General features: G+C 47.3%; 1 protein-coding gene across 4 annotated transcripts in view; it reads right to left on the reverse strand.

Annotated features, from left to right (window-relative positions):
• The window catches only part of PARVA (parvin alpha), a 63,371-nt gene that overhangs the window by 34,027 nt on the left and 6,000 nt on the right, over positions 1-23,344 (reverse strand). Inside the window, exon 1 of one of the 4 annotated variants that reach the window (XM_083164098.1) lies at positions 4,618-4,921. The exons of the other annotated variants lie outside the window; for them this stretch is intronic. Coding sequence (XP_083020224.1) covers positions 4,618-4,645 — 28 coding nt within the window. The 5' untranslated portion in view covers positions 4,646-4,921. Of the gene's footprint in view, positions 1-4,617; positions 4,922-23,344 lie in introns of those variants that run through there. 4 annotated transcript variants of the gene reach the window in all.

Genomic DNA, 23,344 nt, shown 5'->3' on the forward strand with positions numbered 1-23,344 from the left:
ACACAATAGTGTCCATTCACAACTGCTGAGTGCGGCACGGCTCCCTGGCCGTACGGGATTTCACCGTGCGGCAGGAACCGTACTGTGTGAAACAGCCCTAACATACAGTATATGTACACACACGTCAGAGTCTGCTCTAACAATCCATATGCACACACACACATACAGTATATGTACACACACGTCACTGAGTCTGCTCTAACAATCCATATGCATTCACACATACAGTATATGTACACACACGTCACTGAGTCTGCTCTAACAATCCATGTGCACTCACACACACACACACACACACACACACAGTATATGTACACACACGTCACTGAGTCTGCTCTAACAATCCATATGCACTCACACACATACAGTATATGTATACACACATCACTGAGTCTGCTCTAACAATCTATATGCACTCACACACATACAGTATATGTACACACACACACACACGTCACTGAGTCTGCTCTAACAATCCATATGCACTCGCACACACACACAGTATATGTACACACATGTCACTGAGTCTGCTCTAACAATCCATATGCACTCACACACATACAGTATATGTACACACACATCACTGAGTCTGCTCTAACAATCCATATGCACTCACACACATACAGTATATGTACACACACACATCACTGAGTCTGCTCTAACAATCCATATGCACTCACACACATACAGTATATGTACACACACGTCACTAAGTCTGCTCTAACAATCCATATGCACTCACACACATACAGTAATATGTACACACACGTCACTGAGTCTGCTCTAACAATCTATATGCACTCACACACATACAGTATATGTACACACACGTCACTGAGGGCCTTATTCTAGTTCACTCTTTCTGACAAAATCCTTCTTAGATGGACAAAACCATGTGCACTGCAGGTGGGGCAGATGTAACATGTGCAGGGAGAATTAGATTTGGGTGGGGTTTTACTTCAAAGTGAGATCTATTTTGCAGTGTAAAAATAAAGCATCCAGTATTTACCCTGCACAGAAACAAAATAACTCACCCAAATCTAATTCTCTCTGCACATGTTACATCTGCCCCCCCTGCAGTGCACATGGTTTTGTCCATCTAAGAAGGATTTTGTCAGAAGGAGTGAACTAGAATAAGGCTCTGAGTCTGCTCTAACAATCCATATGCACTCACACACATACAGTATATGTACACACACGTCACTGAGCCTGCTCTAACAATCTATATGCACTCACACACATACAGTATATATACACACACGTCACTGAGTCTGCTCTAACAATCCATATGCACTCACACACATACAGTATATGTACACACACGTCACTGAGTCTGCTCTAACAATCCATATGCACTCACACACATACAGTATATGTACACACACGTCACTTAGTCTGCTCTAACAATCCATATGCACTCACACATACAGTATATGTACACACACGTCACTGAGTCTGCTCTAACAATCCATATGCACTCACACACATACAGTATATGTACACACACGTCACTGAGTCTGCTCTAACAATCCATATGCACTCACACGCATACAGTATATGTACACACACACACATCACTGAGTCTGCTCTAACAATCCATATGCACTCACACACATACAGTATATGTACACAAATGTCACTGAGTCTGCTCTAACAATCCATATGCACTCACACACACACACACACATATATATGTACACGCACATCACTGAGTCTGCTCTAACAATCCATATGCACTGACACACACATACAGTATATGTACACACACGTCAATGAGTCTGCTCTAACAATCCATATGCACTCACACACATACAGTATATGTACACACACATCACTGAGTCTGCTCTAACAATCCATATGCACTCACACACACACATACAGTATATGTACACACACATCACTGAGTCTGCTCTAACAATCCATATGCACTCACACACATACAGTATATGTACACACACGTCACTGAGTCTGCTCTAACAATCCATATGCACTCACACACATACAGTATATGTACACACACGTCACTGAGTCTGCTCTAACAATCCATATGCACTCACACATACAGTATATGTACACACACGTCACTGAGCCTGCTCTAACAATCTATATGCACTCACACACATACAGTATATGTACACACACGTCACGGAGTCTGCTCTAACAATCTATATGCACTCACACACATACAGTATATGTACACACACGTCACTGGGTCTACTCTAACAATCCATATGCACTCACACACACATACAGTATATGTACACACACGTCACTGAGTCTGCTCTAACAATCCATATGCACTCACATGCATACAGTATATGCACACACACGTCACTGAGCCTGCTCTAACAATCTATATGCACTCACACACATACAGTATATGTACACACACGTCACGGAGTCTGCTCTAACAATCTATATGCACTCACACACATACAGTATATGTACACACACGTCACTGGGTCTACTCTAACAATCCATATGCACTCACACACACATATGTATACACACACATACAGTATACAGTATGTACACACACACACACACACACGTCACTGAGTCTGCTCTAACAATCCATATGCACTCACACACATACAGTATATGTACACACACACACGTCACTGAGTCTGCTCTAACAATCCATATGCACTCACACACATATATGTATACACACACATACATTCCCAGCCTCACTCCCAACTGTACGACATGTGCTCCCTACACTCCCAGCCTCACTCCCTACTGTACAGCATGAGCTCCCTACACTCCCAGCCTCACTCCCTACTGTACGACATGTGCTCCTACACTCCCAACTGTACAACATGTGCTCCCTACATTCCCAGCCTCACTCCCTACTGTACGGCATGAGCTCCCTACACTCCCAGCCTCACTCCCTACTGTATGACATGTGCTCCCTACACTCCCAGCCTCACTCCCTACTGTACACCATGAGCTCCCTACACTCCCAGCCTCACTCCCTACTGGACAACATGTGCTCCCTACACTCCCAGCCTCACTCCCTACTGTACGGCATGAGCTCCCTACACTCCCAGCCTCACTCCCTACTGTACGGCATGAGCTCCCTACACTCCCAGCCTCACTCCCTACTGTATGACATGTGCTCCCTACACTCCCAGCCTCACTCCCTACTGTACAACATGACCTCCCTACACTCCCAGCCTCACTCCCTACTGTACGGCATGACCTCCCTACACTCCCAGCCTCACTCCCTACTGTACAACATGAGCTCCCTACACTCCCAGCCTCACTCCCTACTGTACAACATGACCTCCCTACACTCCCAGCCTCACTCCCTACTGTACAACATGACCTCCCTACACTCCCAGCCTCACTCCCTACTGTACGGCATGAGCTCCCTACACTCCCAGCCTCACTCCCTACTGTATGACATGTGCTCCCTACACTCCCGGCCTCACTCCCTACTGTACGGCATGAGCTCCCTACACTCCCAGCCTCACTCCCTACTGTACGGCATGAGCTCCCTACACTCCCAGCCTCACTCCCTACTGTACGACATGAGCTCCCTACACTCCCAGCCTCACTCCCTACTCTACGGCATGAGCTCCCTACACGCCCAGCCTCACTCCCTACTGTACAACATGACCTCCCTACACTCCCAGCCTCACTCCCTACTGTACGGCATGAGCTCCCTACACTCCCAGCCTCACTCCCTACTGTACGGCATGAGCTCCCTACACTCCCAGCCTCACTCCCTACTGTACGGCATGAGCTCCCTACACTCCCAGCCTCACTCCCTACTGTACAACATGAGCTCCCTACACTCCCAGCCTCACTCCCTACTTTACAACATGACCTCCCTACACTCCCAGCCTCACTCCCTACTGTACGGCATGAGCTCCCTACACTCCCAGCCTCACTCCCTACTGTACGGCATGAGCTCCCTACACTCCCAGCCTCACTCCCTACTGTACGGCATGAGCTCCCTACACTCCCAGCCTCACTTCCTACTGTACAACATGTACACTCCCAGCCTCACTCCCTACTGTACGGCATGAGCTCCCTACACTCCCAGCCTCACTCCCTACTGTACGGCATCAGCTCCCTGGCACTGCCCTGCAGTATATGTGACAGCAGCACCCGGAAGGACATGACCAGGGACAGGAGGATTTGTACTAACCAGAACCTCTGCCTGTGCACATTACACGATATACAGGTTACTCCAATCTCTGTGCCTGCTACCATGCATTATTTATGTGGTCGGCACCTCTGTTACACCAGGCACAGGAGCTTCTCGCCCACAGCTGTCTGTACTACACATTAATGCATCTGGCTGGAGATTGGTAGATAATGCAGCAGCATCTAGATAGACCTGGCGTTAAATGATTACTCTCCATCTGTCAGGAGCAGCCAGGACCGGCGTACATCTGTCATTTCAGGTCTTCATGGGCCATCTGCCACCCCCTAACCTCAAAAGCATTGGAGATTATGGGGGGCCCTCCATACTGGTATAACAGCGTCCTCCAGATGCCCCCAAGTACCGATACAACAGCCCCCCATCAGGGAACCCCTCTATTCTGATATAGCAGCCTCCCGCCCTCGTAGAAGCAAAACATTCCGAGGCCAACGTTCTCCTACCTTTAGAACACAGCGCACCACAACCCATTGTACGTAGCCCCAGCCACTGGCATCTTTGCCCGCGGACAGCAATGCGCTCGGAGATTACACAGATCTTCAGCGAAGGCCGTCCGGGAGATACACAGCGAGCGCGCAGATCCTCTGCCAGTATAGTGTATCACGCTGGAAGCACTGACAGGCTGCCTCTATAATTTAATATGAAGCCACAGGAGACCAACGGACAATCTGTACAGCGACGTAACAGGGCCCAGAGATAACGTGTAATGTTATATTCCTGCTGCTGACACTCCGAGGACAAGCGGCGAGCAAACCCATCCAGAATACAGATCAATGATTCCTGAGAGATGTGCGGGGTGATTATACATTCATAATCCGCAGGAACGGCGTCACATGGCCGCTGTGCTGGCCAGAGAAGGACACAGGGGACGTGAGAGCAGGAAGGCAATGGGTATTAAGCTGGGTTTGCTTTTGGGGCGCCAGGTACGCATCATCTGCACCTGTGACCAGAGTGCAAGGTACGCGTCTGCACCGGTGACCAGAGAGCGACAGGTAGGCTTCTGCACCCGTGACCAGAGGGCACCAGGTACGCTTCTGCACCCGTGACCAGAGGGCACCAGGTACGCGTCTGCACCCCTGACCAGAGGGCACCAGGTACGCGTCTTAAGCTACATCACTTTTAAGCGTCCGCTCGCCACGCTTTATAAAATCAACTCCACGCCGACGTGGATGGTGGGGGTATGAACAGGTCGGGAGGACACGTACCGCATCCGCTCGCCACGCATCAGGCTGACTTGGATAGTGGGGGTGTGCAAGGATGGAATAGCATGCAAATCGGTAGGAAATCGCTGAAAATCGGCCTCTAAATCGCATCCGATTTTTGCATGCGATTTTCGGCCGATTTTGCGGGCGCCGTGATAATACACAAGTACCCCATCTTCTTGTATTCCTGGACTGCACAGTCCCTTGGTCACCTCTCCCCAACTCGCCTTCTGTCTCCCGCTGCAGACGATGGCAGGAAGCCTGCTATATGTATAGACATCTGGCCAGTGCCGCCTGTTTGTCCTCTATAATGAATTACATTCTCAGTACATGCTCTTTTACTGCCCATGGAGACTGAGTAAGACCTCTGGTCGCCATGGAATCCCTTATCATGTGCTACACAATAAGTTGTATAAATTCCGGTACACCCCAACACAAAACCGTTCACATCTCAATCATAAAAAGTAAAATACATGCTTCCGGGTTATCCGACTATCTGTTTCTAAGGCCTTTATTTCCCGAGGAGTCAAGCAGCGGTAAAATTAGTTCAAGGTCGTCCATGTCACCTATAGATCGTAGTGCTCTTTCTAGCACAGGTCTGGTCTGCATATCAGTGTTGAAATACAGTCAACACTGTGCTTGAAGCAGCACAGCAGAGAGCGACATCCCAAGCACGGAACAGGAACTTTGCGTGGTTTGAAGAGGCAGGGTGCTAGAATGAACACTATAGATGGCATTGGTGGTACATTGTGTTGGCAGTACAGTCCCTATTGCTGGGAATGGGGACCCAGCAAAGCCTTTCTGGCTTCAGGAAAACTTTCAAACTTCACAAACTCTGCCAGGTTGAATTACTAAAGATGTAACCCTACTTATCTTTATCACCGAGCACCTTATTAGCGGCAAGCTGCCAGCGCCTATCGAAGGGGTGCAGCCATAGGAACGAATGGGAGCCATACTTAGTCGCACCTTGGTGTACTAAGTCGCACCCTCGGTTGGCGCAGCACTTGCGCTGTGTCTTGGGCAAGATTATACTGTCAGTAACACATCGTGGTGACATTGCCGATACAAGGGTTCTGTCGAATTTGCGTCCACCATGACACCATAACGTAAAGCAAGTCTACAAGACTGTCAGTCACTCACTGCTTGTTCACTGCTATAATGGGTGCCTGGATTTAGGGACTTAAATACTGTACATTTGTTGCCTTTGATGAATATTAATGTCACAATGCTCTTCAGGAAGACTCTGCTGTACAAGAGGGGACAACGTCTACAGAAAGAACTAGAGAATGCAGGAAAACGTAGCATTAGTGACAGGACGGCAGAGATAATACAATCCTGACAGGCGCATCTATCAGGGGAACTCAATATTCTGTCCAGTATCAGCTCCAGAAACAAACCTAATAAGAAAACAACAACGAACGATGCATGCTTAAAAGGTTTTGGTCTACAAAGGAGAAAATGCAATTATTGCTTGTAATCTCCATCAGTGTCATCTGTTATTATAGGAGATTTCCTCTGAAACGAGCCAGATGCCGGGCTCCCGGGATACCGGCTCGTTTCATGTACAGGAGAAGCTATATCGGAGAGAGTGGCATTTATTTTACACCTTGGAAATATGGGAGAGATGTTCTGTAACCCCCCCAATACACACACACACACACACATCACATGTGGTCTGGGTTACAGGTGGAGAGGTCCTCGACATACTGTACTGAGTCACAATTACAATAGGGCATATTAATGTCCCTTCCACGTAGGCAGAATCATTGGAGAATGTCATGACTGACAAATTTTCTAGCCACAGCTGAGGGCACAAATCCAGGCAACCGATCCAGAACTCTCCAATGGCAGCTTTGAGAAATACTGACCTTTAGGAATGTAACATCAAAGGTATTACACAGAGCACAGAGGAAAAAAAGGGAACTTTGTACTGTGACACAATGGCAAAAGATGTGAATCTAATACAAGGTCAGAGAGGACCTAGAATAGTGATGGCTAACCTTGACACTCCAGCTGTTGTTGAACTACACATCCCAGGTTGCCTTGCATCAGTTTTAGCATGGCCATATAGTAAAACTGTAGCAGGGCATGCTGAGATGTGTAGTTCAACAACAGCTGGAGTGTCAAGGTTAGCCATCACTGACCTAGAACACGAGAACCGAGGAAGTGAATGTACAAAGAGGGCTGAGAGTCAAGATCAGGAAAGGGTCTAGAACACCTGAGAATGTCCGGGAGGACATGAACAAGGGCTCGGAGACTAGATCAGGAAAGGGTCTAGAACACCTGAGAACATCAGGGAAGTGGAGGACATGAATGTAAAACGAGGGCTGAGAGATGAGACCAGGAGAGGACCTACAACACCTGAGAAAGTCAGAGATTCAGAGGATGTGACTGTAAAACAAGGCCTGAGAGACAAGGTCAGGAGATGACCTAGAACACCTGAGAACATCAGGTGTTGGCTACAGTGAAAGGAAATCAGAAGAATCCAAGCAATATAAGGAAGGAGACAATAAGAGCGGATGGTGGACAGAAGGATTGTGAACTTTGTAGATTTTACAGAAAAGATAAGAATAAGGCAGAAAAGGCCTAGGTACAGGAAAGCGGTTTCTAGGTCTCATTTTGGGCCAGATGTATCAAGCTTCAAAAGTGATAACATGGAGAGTGATAAACAGCCAGCCAATCATCTCTTACCTTTCATTTTTCAAACCCAGCCTGTGACATGGCAGGTAGGAGCTGATTGGCTGGCTGTTTATCACTCTTCATTTTATCACTTTTGAAGCTTAGTACATCTGGCCCTTAGGCTTAAGAAGCAAATTATGCTCAAGGATTTGCACCTGGGAACCACCCTGAGATGCTGCAACAACTGCCCCCCAGTTGTTGCGACCTGGTTTTGCATATCTCCTGGGGTAAGAGATTATCTGGTGGTGGAGGTCCCCGTTAGTAAATCTGGCCGGCATACAGTTCTCATCCCAGTCCCAAATACTTATATACATCAATATAATAAATGATACAACGGACGGACCTGCATCCACAGCGTATATGAGAGAGCAGATAATTCTCCTACTTCTGCGGCTTTGTGACGGAGCTGCCAAGATCCACAGAACAAGCTTCAGGCTTTAAAGAGAAGTTGTCTTTAAAACTAAAATTTATTTGTGATACAGCCAAAAATATTCCACCCGACACCACGTGGAGCTCATAACTACCGTAATGATCCCAAACCCAGCGATACACGCGTGTATACCGGGACAAAGCGCGACTGCCAAGGAGCCAGCTGGGAAAGTGCTTGTACTAAAATCCGACACCGTCCAAGTGCAGAAATAAAGCTTTTCCATTTGTTCCAACCTGCCTCACTCAGCAAATCTGCACCGCAAGCCGCCCTAGCTCGCGCACCATGCCAAAGATTCCCGATTCTCCTCTCTCATCTTTCATTATTAATCTGAGAGCAAAAGTCTCTGGTGTGCACTGTGGGGACAGACGGGAGTTTTCACAATGGTAAAATATGCTCATTTATAAAGGGATTTGTAGTCTGAGATTGGTCCCAAGCAGGCAGCAGCCATTATAGATCAGGAACAGATGTGAAAAGGTTCCACTGTGATATATTCTTCGCCTCAGAAGACCGATCGGTACAATGCGTATTACCAGCAGCACAACCTGAGAGCAGCTCCGCCGCCAGCAGTTTTGTCAGGAGCCACTTAACCTACCTGTATTTTTGGATTGTGGGAGGAAACCGGAGCACCCGGAGGAAACCCACGCAAGCATGGGGAGAATATACAAACTTCGCACAGTCAGGGTCATGATGGGAAACAAACCCATGACCTCAGTGCTGTGAGGCAGGAATGCTAACCATAATACCATCCGTACCATAGAGTGCGAGTTCTAGCGAGGAGAAGTCAACTGTTACTGATAATCAATGTATGTTACATCTGCTTCTTCCCTTGGTTGTACATAGCTACAGTATACAGCAGAACTAAATAAATGATAGTTATTAATAATAGTAATAATAATTATACATCAGATATAAAAGGAATCTAGAATGGTGGCACCAAACATTTGCACATCACAGTTATCTCGTAATTCATTCATTGGTCTTGGGAGACTCACAAATCGTTGGCCGGGAGAGCAGCTCCCCCTCTTAATGCCTAAGTTTGGGGTGGCGTGATGCATGGCATCGCCTTTCCCAGCATCTCCCTGCCTTCCCTTCCAGTGGTCAATTACATCATACCCATGCCTTATGATCCAGGCTATAACTAGACATTTTGGTGACCTGTGGCAGTGAGAATTGTACCCCCCCCCTTTCTGCAATTCAAAAGAAGGACATTGTGCGCTGAAGGTGCGTGCCAAATATTTCACGGAAAGGGGTGTGGCCACATAATAGTACCAATTCACATTACACCACACAGTAGTACCCCTTTATACACATTACACCACACAGTAGTACCCCTTATACACATTACACCACACAGTACCCATTATATATGTTATGCTACACAGTAGTGCACTTTATACACATTACACTAGACATCAGTACCCCTTATACACAGTATGCCACAAACTAGTATCCCTTCTACATGTTATGCCACGCAGTAGTGCTCCTTATACACATTAGACCACATAGTAGAACTCCCATTACACCACACAGTAGAGTAAAACGCTACACCGCATAAGAAATCCTTATACACATTAGGACCATTACAATTGTTGTGCTGAGCAGCTGCAGCCAGCCAGCCCCAGAATGTGTCCTGTGCTTCGTGGAAGTCCCTCCTGAGATGCTGTAGGAGACTAGGATGGGGAGGTGATGGACACAGGGCAGCCAACTGCAGCATTGTCTGCTGTAATGTATATTAGCAGTGGTGCGTCCGGTACAGAACACACCAGACACACTGCTACTATTATACATTACAGCAGGCAGCTGCACATGCATACGTGGACAGCCATGTGTAGTTGCAGATGGTGCAGGCACAGGGCAAATGTGTTGTGTGCCGAGCACCTTCCACACCACGCTACTTACAGCCCTGCATATGATACAGTACCATGCAGAAAATATATGGGGTAATGGGCATCTCAGACAGACAGATAACAGGACGAGACAACAACAAACACCCCTAGAAGATTAAACCTTGAGAGGCGAAAACCATGAAACTGTGATGGCCAACTGGGCTGATTTAAAGGACCTCTGGCTCAGATTACATCAGATGCCTATTTGGTGGGACAGATGGTACAATCTGACGTGACCAGGCACGTGGTCATCATCCAACCATGCAAATAGAATAGCGCTGTCCAACCGTCTGGATATATCAGAGGTCCGGCTATTGGGTGATTGTGCACCTGGTCCCTTCTCCGCACAGCCCTGTACAGGTAAGAGCCGGGAGTAGATGTTGTACCTGTTGCTACACTGTTCCGGCCTGTGCACACACAGACTAATATATAAGTGTTCTTCCCCTTTTAGGAACATTAACAGAGCTCAGTCTGCAGACAGAAGGCCCCACAGGACACAGAGATCGTTTTTATTTTTAGACGACTTTGTCTGATGTCCACTACAAGCCTCTTTATTGCTGATGAGTCAAAATCACGAGTCTGGCTTCAGTGGTTGAGGAAATGTAATCATATATTTGCTGCGTAAGCTGTATACTCAGAGCGCACATGGGCCAGCTACACTGAGGACAGATTCACATCTGGAAGACCTGCTGCAGCCAGTCAGCTTCCTCCTCTGCCATCTCAAGACGCCGACCCACGTCACAAGAGCGCCAGCAGCATTCTGCTGAATACATGCATGATACACGGTTTGTGTGCAATAGTAGATGTGCGGCGGGCAGAGATGATTCCAGTGGGATGGAGCCCCTTGTGGCTACAATTATACTGCATCAATGTCAACCGTCAGCAACATGCTCTGGTTTACGGGATCCGGGTGATCTAAAATGTACAGGTCGACCTTGGGAAAAAAACAGACTTTTTCATGCTTTATGATCCACACGGACTATAATAATTGGTGATGCAAACCATGCAAGGGTACACGCTTCACTTATTGGGAGTCCGTGTCGACATTGACACAAAAAAACAATAAAAATCTCCCTTTTCATGTGTCTACCTTTTTCCTTTTGCCAATGTCGACCTTGTGAATGTTGTTGTTTTTTGGGATTGACCTACAGTAGAGACCGTCAACCCTATGATCCACACACTCCATCATAGCCTGCCTCTCATGATGTCATAAGTTCCCAATTCATTTGCGGTTCCTTGTAAAATGGCATTAAGGAGATGAGAAGTCAAACAAAGGAAACTTTATTGAACGAGCTGTGAAAGCAGACATAAGGGCCTATTTATGATGGATCGCATATTCAATGATATCTGGGCCAGATTGCATTGCAATATGCAAATGTGGAATGGGGAGGGGGTACTTAGTTGCATTTTTGGGTGATATAGCCACAATTATACTTTGATAAATGGGGATGCAGTCAAAATCCCGATGGTCAAAATACCGACAACCATTGACCTGCGGTCAAATTCCCGACAAATTCCCGACAAAATACCGACATTTAAAATCCCGACAAGGTCCAAATCCCGACATTTAAAATCCCGACAAGGTCAAAATACCGACATATAGAATGTAGACAGGTGAAAAAGTAAACATGACTTTCGGGCGACAGGTCGACATGGGTTTTTTCACTGTTTTTTGTCCCGACATGTGCCGACAGGCAGTATTTTAAGCCCTACCATCCACTAGGGCAGGGGTGTCAAACTTAAATTCATCGGGGGCCGCATCAGCAGTTTGGTCACCCTCAAAGGGCCGGTTGTATCTGCAGGTCCCCCTGTATAATTATAATGCCATGACACCACAGGCTGCTCCCCCTGTATAATAATAATGCCATGACACCACAGACTGCTCCCCCTGTATAATATAATAAAAGTAATGCCATGACACATAAATGATTATACAGGAGGAGCAGCCTGTGGTGTCATGGCATTATTATTATTATACACGGGGACACCTCAGGAAACAGCAGATATATATATTTTTTATTGTGAGTGTGATCCTCATCCTCACTTACTGTTTCTCCGTCTGTCCTGCAGCTGCTGCGGCTTCCAGCTTTTCTTCACTGCTTGCTGTGGCCACACTGCTCCCGACTCCCGGTCCAGCTTCCCTGCCTGCTCCTACTTCTCTACAGACGCATGGGCGGGCGGCGTCATCGTCATGACGTCCCCACCCAGTGTCTGTCACTGCCGGGCATCAGAGGGAACAGGCGGCCGGGCCCTCCTCCACGTAGCCGTGGAGGCCGGCGGCCATGTTTCTGTAGCCGCATACATATGTGCCTACAAGAACATGGCCGCCGACAGTGGAGGAACAGGTAAGGCGGCCGCGGACGTGGACCCGGCCCGCAGCACTCCTGTTTTAGACACACTGCCCCAGCGTGCTATCTCCTCGCGCGGGCCACATGACTAGGTCTGGCGGGCCGGATTTGGCCCGCGGGCCTTGTGTTTGACACCCGTGCACCAGGGCATGGTGGGAGAATAAAATAGTGTGCCGAGCACAGCGAGCCACCGTGCCCGAAGCATTGCGAGCGAAGTAAGCGCTGCAAGGGGCTGCGGTTGACTTCAAATTGTGTCCATGTCGACATTCGGGTCAAAAAACAGTGAAAAAACCCATGTGGACCTCGCGACCTGTCAACTGAAAGTCATGTTGACTTTTTCACCTGTCTATATTCTATATGTCGGTATTTTGACCTTGTCGGGATTTTAAATGTCGGTATTTTGACCGTCGGTCAATAGCTGTCGGTATTTCGACCGTCGGTATTTCATACCGAATCCGATAAATGGGCCCCATAGCAGCACCATCATAGACACTAGGTAATGTTGCAAAGTAAGGGTCTAATAATAAGATCAGCTGGCACAATAAAGACACAACATCGTTATGATATAATAATTGCCATCACACGTCAGGACTCCCCATCCGGGATCTATTATATTCTTCTGTTCTCTTATTAATAACCATTAAGGTTGAGGAGTGTGTACACACATGCACAAAGCATAAGCGCCGCTCGTGGCCGCCCTACGGGTGTCATAATAGGACAATGACTCACAGCTCATCGCTATCACTGATACCAGATAACCAGCCTGGAATAGAGAAGGTTCCGCTTTACCAGGAAGCGCACTACATTAATGATATAGTGCGTACAGACACTAAACAATATGCATGATATATCATTACAATTTTATTTATAAGGCGCCACAAGTGATCCGCAGCGCCGTACAAAGGAACAGGACAGGGAGACAAAACAACATTACATTAAATAAATAACAGAAATAGATTACAGGTAAAATGAATGCCACAGTTCAATACACATTACAGCTTAAATGTAAGTACGTTGAGGACTTGATCAACATACAACTAGAGGCTTGAGGCCAAAGATAGAGATGAGTATGTGGAGGAAGACAGTCGATGAGTGTCATGTGATGTCAGCCCCGCCCCCGATCAGCTTGATACTGTCACAGCCGCTGAGTAAGTCCTGGGCTACGCACAGATTGCACACACTGGGGGATCATTACATGGTGAGCGGCTGTTATATGGGAGTGTCAGGGAATATGCAGGTGTGCCCAGGTGTGTGAGGGGAAGTCATGTGATGTCAGCCCCGCCCCCGATCAGCCTGATTCTATCACAGCCGCTGAGTAAGTCCTGGGCTACGCACAGACAGCGCACACTGGGGAATCATTACATGGTGAGCGGCTGTTATCTGGGAGTGTCAGGGAATATGCAGGCGTGGCCAGGTGTATGAGGGGAAGTCATGTGTTGTTAGCTCCGCCCCCTGATCAGCCTGATTCTATCACAGCTGCTGAGTAAAGCTGGCCATACATCAGAAAGATCGATCTTAAGATCGATTGCGCTCATGATTGTGTACAATTTCCCTTGAAATCCCCGGCAGTCCTTGGTGGTTTTTGGACACCGAATCTACACACAATCCATCTTACAATCAGTCATACAATCCATCTGCTGTATGATTGTGTACACAAGATGTGCACACAATCTGCATACAATCCATCATACAATTAGTCATACAATCCATCTGATGATTGATTGTATGATTTTTGTACACAAGATGTGCGCACAATCTGCATACAATCCATCTTACAATCAATTGAGATTGTATGATTGGGTACAATATCTTTCTGATGTATGGCCACCTTAAGTCCTGGGCTACGCACAGACTGCGCACACTGGGGAATCATTACATGGTGAGCGGCTGTTATCTGGGAGTGTCAGGGAATATGCAGGTGTGCCCAGGTGTATGAGGGGAAGTCATGTGATGTCAGCCCCGCCCCCGATCAGCCTGATTCTGTCACAGCCGCTGAGTAAGTCCTGGGCTACCCACAGACTGCACACACTGGGGAATCATTACATGGTGAGCGGCTGTTATCTGGGAGTGTCAGGGATAATGCAGGCGTGGCCAGGTGTGTGAGGGGAAGTCATGTGACATAAGCTCCGCCCTTGATTAGCCTGATTCTATGGCAGCTGCTGAGTAAGTCCTGGGCTACACACAGACTGCGCACACTGGGGAATCATTACATGGCGAGCAGCTTGCGTATGGATTTGCAGCTAATTATCAATCCAGCTAATTTTTACAAGGTGTGCTAAGGAAATCGCAGGATTTGCACAGGGTGGGATTCCGCTCTGTTCGGGTGGTGTATACTTATAATTTCGATGGGCTCATACAATTAGCCACCCAGCGATCAGATCTGATCTAGGCACCCAGTCTGTATCCACCTTAAGCCCTTAGTACAGGAATTATCAGTTCTTATTGTGCAGCTAAGATGCATACACACAGAAAGATTTAGCAAATGATCCAATCTCGTTAACGATTTCCGCACAACTCCTGTGCAAACAATTATACCTGAACGATTGATCTTTAATGATGGTGGAGGGGAGTGGGAGCCAGCCAATCAGCTTTACCGAACTGTTCATCGTGCATACACATGACACAAATGGTCTATGATCTATCTGCATGCAGGAAAGACCATAAGATGCATGCACACAGATAGATTTGGCAAAAGATTTGGGCGTTCCTGAGCGATTAATACGACCAATCGCTCAATAGCTCCGTGTATATGAAAGATATCGATGCTGAGGCGTGTACCCAAATAGCATGTCTAGACACCCCATCCGACCCGATGTGCGGTCACGTGCGCATTGAATTGGAGTCGGGAGGTAGGACCGGCTGCACATAAGATTTGCTAAATCGGTACTTGTGTAGTTTCACGGCGCCAGGCTACTTCCGGGTTCTACGCTCGCCACAATCTATGTTAAAAAAAGTAACTTAACTCCATGCCAACATGGATAGTTCATACCTCCACTATCCATGTTGGCATGGAGTTGATTTTAAATAGCGTGGCGAGCGTAGCGAGCCACCGAGCCCGCAGTGTGGGCGAGCGAAGGGAGCCCCGCAAGGGGACTCAGACGCACGGCGCTGTGAAACTAGACAAGTACTGCTAAATCTTATGTGCAGCCTTCCGGCGGGGGAAGCTGCGAGGCAGGCGGGGGACACTGCGAGGCGGGCAGGGGACGATGCGAGGCGGGTAGGGGACACAGAGGCGTCGGCCGCTGGTGAGGGGAACGGAGAGCAATATTTTGTAACCAAAACCAAGTACGCTGATTGTGCCCCATGTTACTTTTAGAGTTCATTATAATTATTATAATTAGAAGCAGTACTTTACAATACAGAGTGATTTTTTTTCTGTGTGGAACTACAAGTCTCAGCAGGATAGCACCTCTCATATTTGTAGTTAGTTCAAGGCCAATCTCTGCTGCCATATAATTGTGGCATTAGTCCGTTAATAAACAAATGTGCATTACTATCATATGGTTGTAAGGGGTTATTTAGGGCACATTTAGTTTGCAGGTGGGGCAGATGCAACATGTGCAGGGAGTGTTAAGCCCTGCAAACACGAGGGTTTGGGGGAGCCGGTGCTGAGTGACATGCTAACGCATTGATAGCTCAGCAGGCATCGCTGCACAACTGGGATGCAACTGCAGGGAGTGCTGAGCGTTCCGCGTGGATCAGCGTTTTTCCTATGCGAATAGGAAAAATGCAGCGAGTTTAGCAGAAAAGACAGCGCATACGACGGCTCACAGGACCGACCATCACCATCGCTGAGGGGCATACACACAGAGTGATCCGTGCTCCATTTCTAAGCAATCTACTCAGATTGCTTAGAAATGCTGAAATCGCCCTGTCTGTATGCCCCATTAGATTTGGGAGAGGGGTGTTCAAACTGATATCTAAATTGCAGTGTATAAATAAGGGAGCCAGTATTTACCCTGCACACAAACAAAATAACCCATCCAAATCTAAAGGTGCATACACACTGGGGGTTTTTGGGCAGCGATGATGGAGCGCATACACACAGAGCCATTTTTGCCCATCTAAGCGAATATCCCAGGGGTGGACAACTTTCCATAGCAGGACACTAGGTAAAGCCGTCCACCCCTTTGCTCATCTGCATCATCGCTGGGCCGTACACACTGGGCGGCTTTTGAGCTGAAAGCAGCTTAAGTGGAAAAAAAAAAAATCGCCCAGCCTTAACTCTCTCCGCACATGTTACATCTGCCCCACCTGCAGTGCAGCATCGTTTTGCCCATTTGCAAACAAAATGTGCTATGTGCTCGGGTCTGAATTCGGCTATTCTTAGTACACAGTATTTGCAGACGAGGATAACATTTTCCTTTAACAAAACAGCTGAATTCAGCCGTAATTGAAAATGAGGAAAAAAAAAACTCAAACAAAAAATAAAAAACAGTAAACTCCATAAAATAGCTGAAATTCTCCTTTAAACGCTGTTATTGTGTTTTCCTTCTGACATCCCAGCCCGGAATATTTATTTTTATCTCGGAAGATCGTTGCATGTGGATGAGGCCGGTTTGATGGCCAGCCAGCAGTCATCCTGCGAACTCACATCTGCACTCAATTTTCCGCACTCACTTCCATAAATGGTAATGGAGGATCTGTGTTTGCAGTGGGATAATCTAAACAATATGAGCTGTGTTACTGTAATGCACCATCTGGAACACAGTGCACACTCCCAGGCTATTAACCCCTCGCTGCCAATGTCTGGACGTCACCTGGAGATTTCCCATAGCGTGCAGCCTGGGAGGGAGAATTATTCCAGTCCCTGACGAGGACCCAGACCTGCAGATAAGGGTTTCGGGTTACTGGGCCCCAGGCTGCACTAAAGCAGTAAATGCAGGAGGTGGTGCTGTTCCCCATAGTTCCTGGAACTGGAACAGGAGCACATGGAAGCGGCACAGATGGGGTGCATTACTACAGATACAGTATAATACCAGGGCTGGGCCGTCTGTGGCCGAACTAGAGTTTCCAGAATGCCTACTGGTGACATCTGATGTGGGTCTCAACGACAGCTGTAATACCCCTTTCACATTCGCAGTCCCGGGTCATACCCGGGACTGTGTTCCCAGGTGCAACCCGAGACACTACCCGGGAATGTACCAATTCACACTGGTCACCAGACCCGGAATGAAGTCGGGCGGGTGGCATCATCTGGAGGCTTGGCCGGGGCGGCGCTGGGAGGTGTCAGCACCTCCCAGCGACGCATTTTCACTGCAGTGAACGGGATCTGGGTCACGCTGACCCGGAATACCCGTTCACACGCATCCCGTGTCAGGACCTGGGTAGAGATCCCGGAATACTGAACATGGGATATTCAACCAAGACCCTTTCACACTGCACAAAATCCCGGGTTGATGCGCGTTCATGTGCAAAAACCCGGGATGTTTTTGCAAGTCTGAAAGCCAGAGCGGCCCACTTCTGTGCAAGACTGCTATGGACACACAGACATTGGGGTCTATGTACTAAGCTTCGGTAAAAGATAAAGTGCACAGCGATAAAGCAGGAGCCTATCAGCTCCTAACTGGCATGTTATAGGGCGTCTTTGAAAAATGACAAAAATGACAAATAGGAGCTGACTGGTTACTACTTTATCTTCTTGCACGTTATCTCTCGCCAATGCTTAGTACATAAATACACCATAAAACCACGCATACATTTTTTATATATTTGCTTGTTTTTAAAATTTATGGTAAGATGATCTGCTACATACTTGTGATTACTGTCCCGCATCATTCTAACTACCTACTTATGAGCTGAAGAGGTCAGCTGACAGGTCAGTTCATTGCAAAAGAGTTCAATGGTGAGGTATATTTTGTCAATGTTCACAATGTTGTCATTCATTATGCCGACGGTTATAATGGTGATATTTAACCTGACGACACTGAATTCTATCTACAGCAAATACAAACATTAAAACAAAGTTGGCATTTTTGATGTCGCCAATTTTCAGATGTCACCATTAATACAGTGGGGGAAATTTACTAAAGGAAATTTGTAAAAAATAGGTGTATTTGTATCCAGAAATACACTTATTTTTGACATTTACTATCCCGAAAATACGGCAATTCATATTCGTATTGATAGCACATCAATGCGACTACGAATTGCCGTATTTTCGAGATAGTAAATGTCAAAAATAAGTGTATTTCTGTATACAAATACACCTATATTTTTACAAATTTCCTTTAGTAAATTTCCCCCAGTATGTCAACATTCATTCTAGAACCCAGCACCTTTTACAACCGATGCTGTTGCTCTTTCCTGCCTGGGATGTTGCGCTCTGTTCTGGTGCTTCTAGCACACTCTGGCCTGTATCTCAGACCAGAGCAGAGAGCGACACCCCATGCAGGAAAGAGGAACTGAATGGGTTGTGATAGCTGCTGGATGCCAAAAGGAACACCATCACCCATAAAACGGGATGCAGTTGAAATCCCGGCGGTCAGAATCCCAGCGGTCAAGATCCCGACGCCAGAATCCTGACCACTGAAATCCCGGCACTTTGTTCCACTGTGGGTGTCCACAACACCCATAGAGGGAGAATAAATTAGTGTGCCGAGCGTAGCGAGGCACTGGGCCCGCTGTGTGGTGAAAGCAGCGAGTGCGCAAGGGGGGGCATTCCACGTCCCCCCCTTGTCAGGATTTCGGCGTTGGGATGTTGACCGCCGGGGATTCCGACCGCCGGGATTTCGTATTAATCCCCATAAAACAGCTAAAGAAAGTAGTTGTAAATCCAGCTGCTAACAACAATAAATTCAGCATCAGATGATTGCCATTGGCAACCACAGCCACATGACAAATCATGTAATGAGCAAAAAGGCTTCAGCACACCCCTAGTCTCAGAATGCACATTAACACCATCATCCGTTGACCACTGGGAACGCATCATAACACTGAAGTAAGGAGAGAGAGCTTTTCAGATAGCCAATTATTTTTAATATAGCTCCAAATAACATCCATTTATGGATGCTGAAAGGGGGCGGAAATAACAGGAAATCTGCATGAAACGCGTCTGTTTGTTTTAATTAAGGCCCATAAATATTATAAGATTATCTGTCCGATCTGGCTGGCTGGAATGAAAATCTGAAAATTTCTGGGAACAAATTACAATCAACCATTTGCTCCCAAAATCTGAAAAATGGACGAAAGCAGTCATTTGTGTAAATCGATTTAACTAAATTGGGCGGAATGACCATTTTAGTCTTTTTTTCCATGTTTAGGAGCAAATAGTAAATTGTCATTTGCTCCCCAAAATTTCCAGCTTTTCATTCCAACCAGCCAGGTTGGACAGAGAGGGCCTTATTCCTGGTTCACTCTCAGAGGCAAATTCCTTCTCAAATGGACAAAACCATGTGCACTGCAGGTGGGGCAGATATAACATGTGCAGAGAGAGTTAGATTTTTACTTCAAAGTGAGATCTATATTGCAGTGTAGAAATAAAGTAGTCAGTATTTTCCCTGCACAGAAACAAAATAACTCACCCAAATCTAACTCTCTGCACATGATACACCTGCCCCCCGGCAGTGCATATGTTTTTGTCCATTTGAGAAGGAATTTGCCTCTGAGAGTGAACCAGAATAAGGCCCATTACCTTATAGTGTATGGAGCTTTATTTTGCATGAACAGGAGTTTTAAGGTGAGCCAGGAATTCTGGTAGATCTGCGTAGAAATGGGTCACTCCAGCCTCTACTGGAAATGGACGTCAGACTTTATATGCAAATGACTAGAATTCCCCGTCACTGATGGATTTTGCAACAGTTACAGGAAAACTTCCAGGAGAAATGACTTCATGGCACAAGGGGGAAAAGAAAATCAGTTTTATGTTACAAAAACGAAAAAACAGGCGTCGGCGTGGTGCTGTGAGATGAGAGTAAGCAGACCAAATCATTGCCATGATGATGCCACAGACCCCAGGCGATCAGGCAGCATCCTGCGCCGCGGTTGTGGTAATAATTGTGCAGGGTGCACATGGAATCTGTACGGGCCATATCCTCACATAGACATAACCCTTATCTATTGGAGAAAGAGTGCTATATTGTAGTACTGTAGGCGCTCTCCATAATACAGTATCTAGCACCATCTTCAGGAAGCTGGGGGTACGTCATGTTCTTTCTACAGCCAATCCCGAACAACGTGTTACAAGCCCATTGGGTCTTAACCAAGTAATGACCACCGATACGCTACCTTTAATCTACAGTAGGGGAACGCCCAAGCCCTAGTATACATAACAATGTATTTGTCATTCGCTGGGTCGCTAAAAGTGAGGTCGCCATATAGACTTACCCCTTCTGTGTCTCTCCAGTTCTATCCCTCATTGTGCTCTACAGGCTCACCCCCCCACCTGTGTCTCACCAATCTCACGCCCCACCCCCCTTCCATGTCCCTCTAGCCTCATGCCTCCCGTGTCCCTCCAGCCTCATGCCTACCCATGCTTCTCCAGGCTCATGCCATCCATGTCCCTCCAGCCTCCCTTCACCTGTGTCTCTGTAGCTTTATGCACCCCTATAAATCTCTCCATCCTCACACTCCTCCAGCCTCATATTACAAAATGCCTCAACTCTCCAGCCACATGCTCTCCATGTTCCTCCAGCCTCAATCCCCTCTTGCATACTTGCCTGCCTGACCCCCTCCATGCGGGAGAAAATGCTCTGTTTCTGGACTTCCCTGGTAATGTATGATTGCCATCACCTGTGGGGAGCTGGGTAAAGGTGTTGCCCCACAGGTGCTGGCATTCATACATTACCAGGGAAGTCCAGAAACAGAGCATTTTCTCCCGCATGGAGAGGGTCAGGTAGGCAAGTATGTCCTCTTGTCTATTCAGTCACATTTCATCCATTTCTCTCCAGCCTCAGGCCCCTTCCATGTCTCTCCAGCCTCAGGCCCCTTCCATGTCTCTCCAGCCTCAGGACCCTTCCATGTCTCTCCAGCCTCATGCCCCTTCCATGTCTCTCCAGCCTCATGCCCCTTCCATGTCTTTCCAGCCTCATGTCCCTTCCATGTCTCTCCAGCCTCATGCCCCTTCCATGTCTCTCCGGCCTCGTGCCCCCCCCCATGTCTCTCTGGCCTCGTCCCCCCCCCCATGTCTCTCCGGCCTCGTGCCCCCCCCATGTCTCTCCGGCCTCGTGCCCCCCCATGTCTCTCCGGCCTCTTCCCCCCCCCATGTCTCTCCGGCCTCATGCCCCCCCCCCATGTCTCTCCAGCCTCCCTCCAACCGTGGCTCTCCAGCGAGTGGGTTCGTGCCATGAGTGGAGGTGAGGTGAATGGATGGCATGGGGAACTAGGGGTGCTGGATACAGGTACTGACACAGCGCTGGCTCGCTGAGGAAGAAGTGAGGCTGCCTCATGTCAGGCAGCCAATGAGAGCTGTGAGGGGGAGGGGCCTCTGCTTATATACTGGATAATAAAATCACTGAATTGTGGCTGTGATTATTTATTATTATTGCTATGTGACATGTTTATTTTACATTTTTATTGATAAATTATTACCAGTTACTTGTATATTATAACAATATTATTTTCATATATTAAGATAATTGCTTGATTATCTTATGGCAGTATGTCAGCATGACAATGAGTGTCCCAAGTCCTCTTACGAACAGAATAATTATACAGACATTTGCATATAACCAGGAAGTGAATCATCAGGAACATTTCCTCGCATCGAGTTTTATGGCTTCTCTAGAAACTTTTACAGGGTTTTCTTAAACCATATGGAAATCCCATACTAGCAGGTAACCGTCACCTCCCCGGGTCACAGAGAGGGCAGCCGACACAGAACGTGCAGCGGTGGAAAGATGAAGTTAATGAGCAGCAGTTTTGCATATTATAATAATAAATATACTTGTTATAGAAAGGTCAGAAATAAAATATAAAATAAAGGAAGCTTTAAATAAAGCATTTTTTTCTATGAATATATTCAGGATGGCCCAACACCAGTAAGTAAACCCAGTAGGCACACATAAGGGATGGGCCTCACCTAATTCAGGAAGGCAACAGCTAAATCCTGAAGACCTAACACCAAAACCCAGGGCAGCTACAGCATGCCCCCTTATGCTTGTGGAGTGTCTGGGGGATCCCCATATACTGACCAGTTCCCTGGAGCCTGCGGGACAACTTATACACTACTAGGGAAGGGGCGAAGAGTTGGCGGAGGAAGAGGGACAGGATAGAGGTATGTGTAGGAGCATTGGTGGTGTTGATGATGCAAGAGGACAGCAGAGCGAGCAGTAGAGTTCACGATGGAAACTTGGCAAGGCATGAGAGGGGCAGGTTACAGTAGACAAGGTGGGTGGTGGTGAGAGCGGCAATGAGGCTCTTGGTGGAAACTGGGCCTGATCCTAGAGATGTTGGATGAGGAGCTGGAAATATTTGGAAGAGGGAGGAATAAAGGATGGCGGTCAATGAACACAAGACAGTAGAGGAGAAAGCCCTGCAATGCCCTGAAAGGGGGAGGGGAGGTGTTATGTCATCAGCGCAGAGGCGGAACTGGAGACTGAACAGGAGCTGAGGGGGTTTCCCAGAGAGGAGGTGGAACGGGAGATTATGAGAGGGCCAAGGACAGATCAATGGGTGAAACTAAGCAG

Source organism: Crinia signifera, chromosome 11, assembly GCF_055691185.1.
Source record: "Crinia signifera chromosome 11, ASM5569118v1, whole genome shotgun sequence".
Taxonomy (NCBI): domain Eukaryota; kingdom Metazoa; phylum Chordata; class Amphibia; order Anura; family Myobatrachidae; genus Crinia; species Crinia signifera.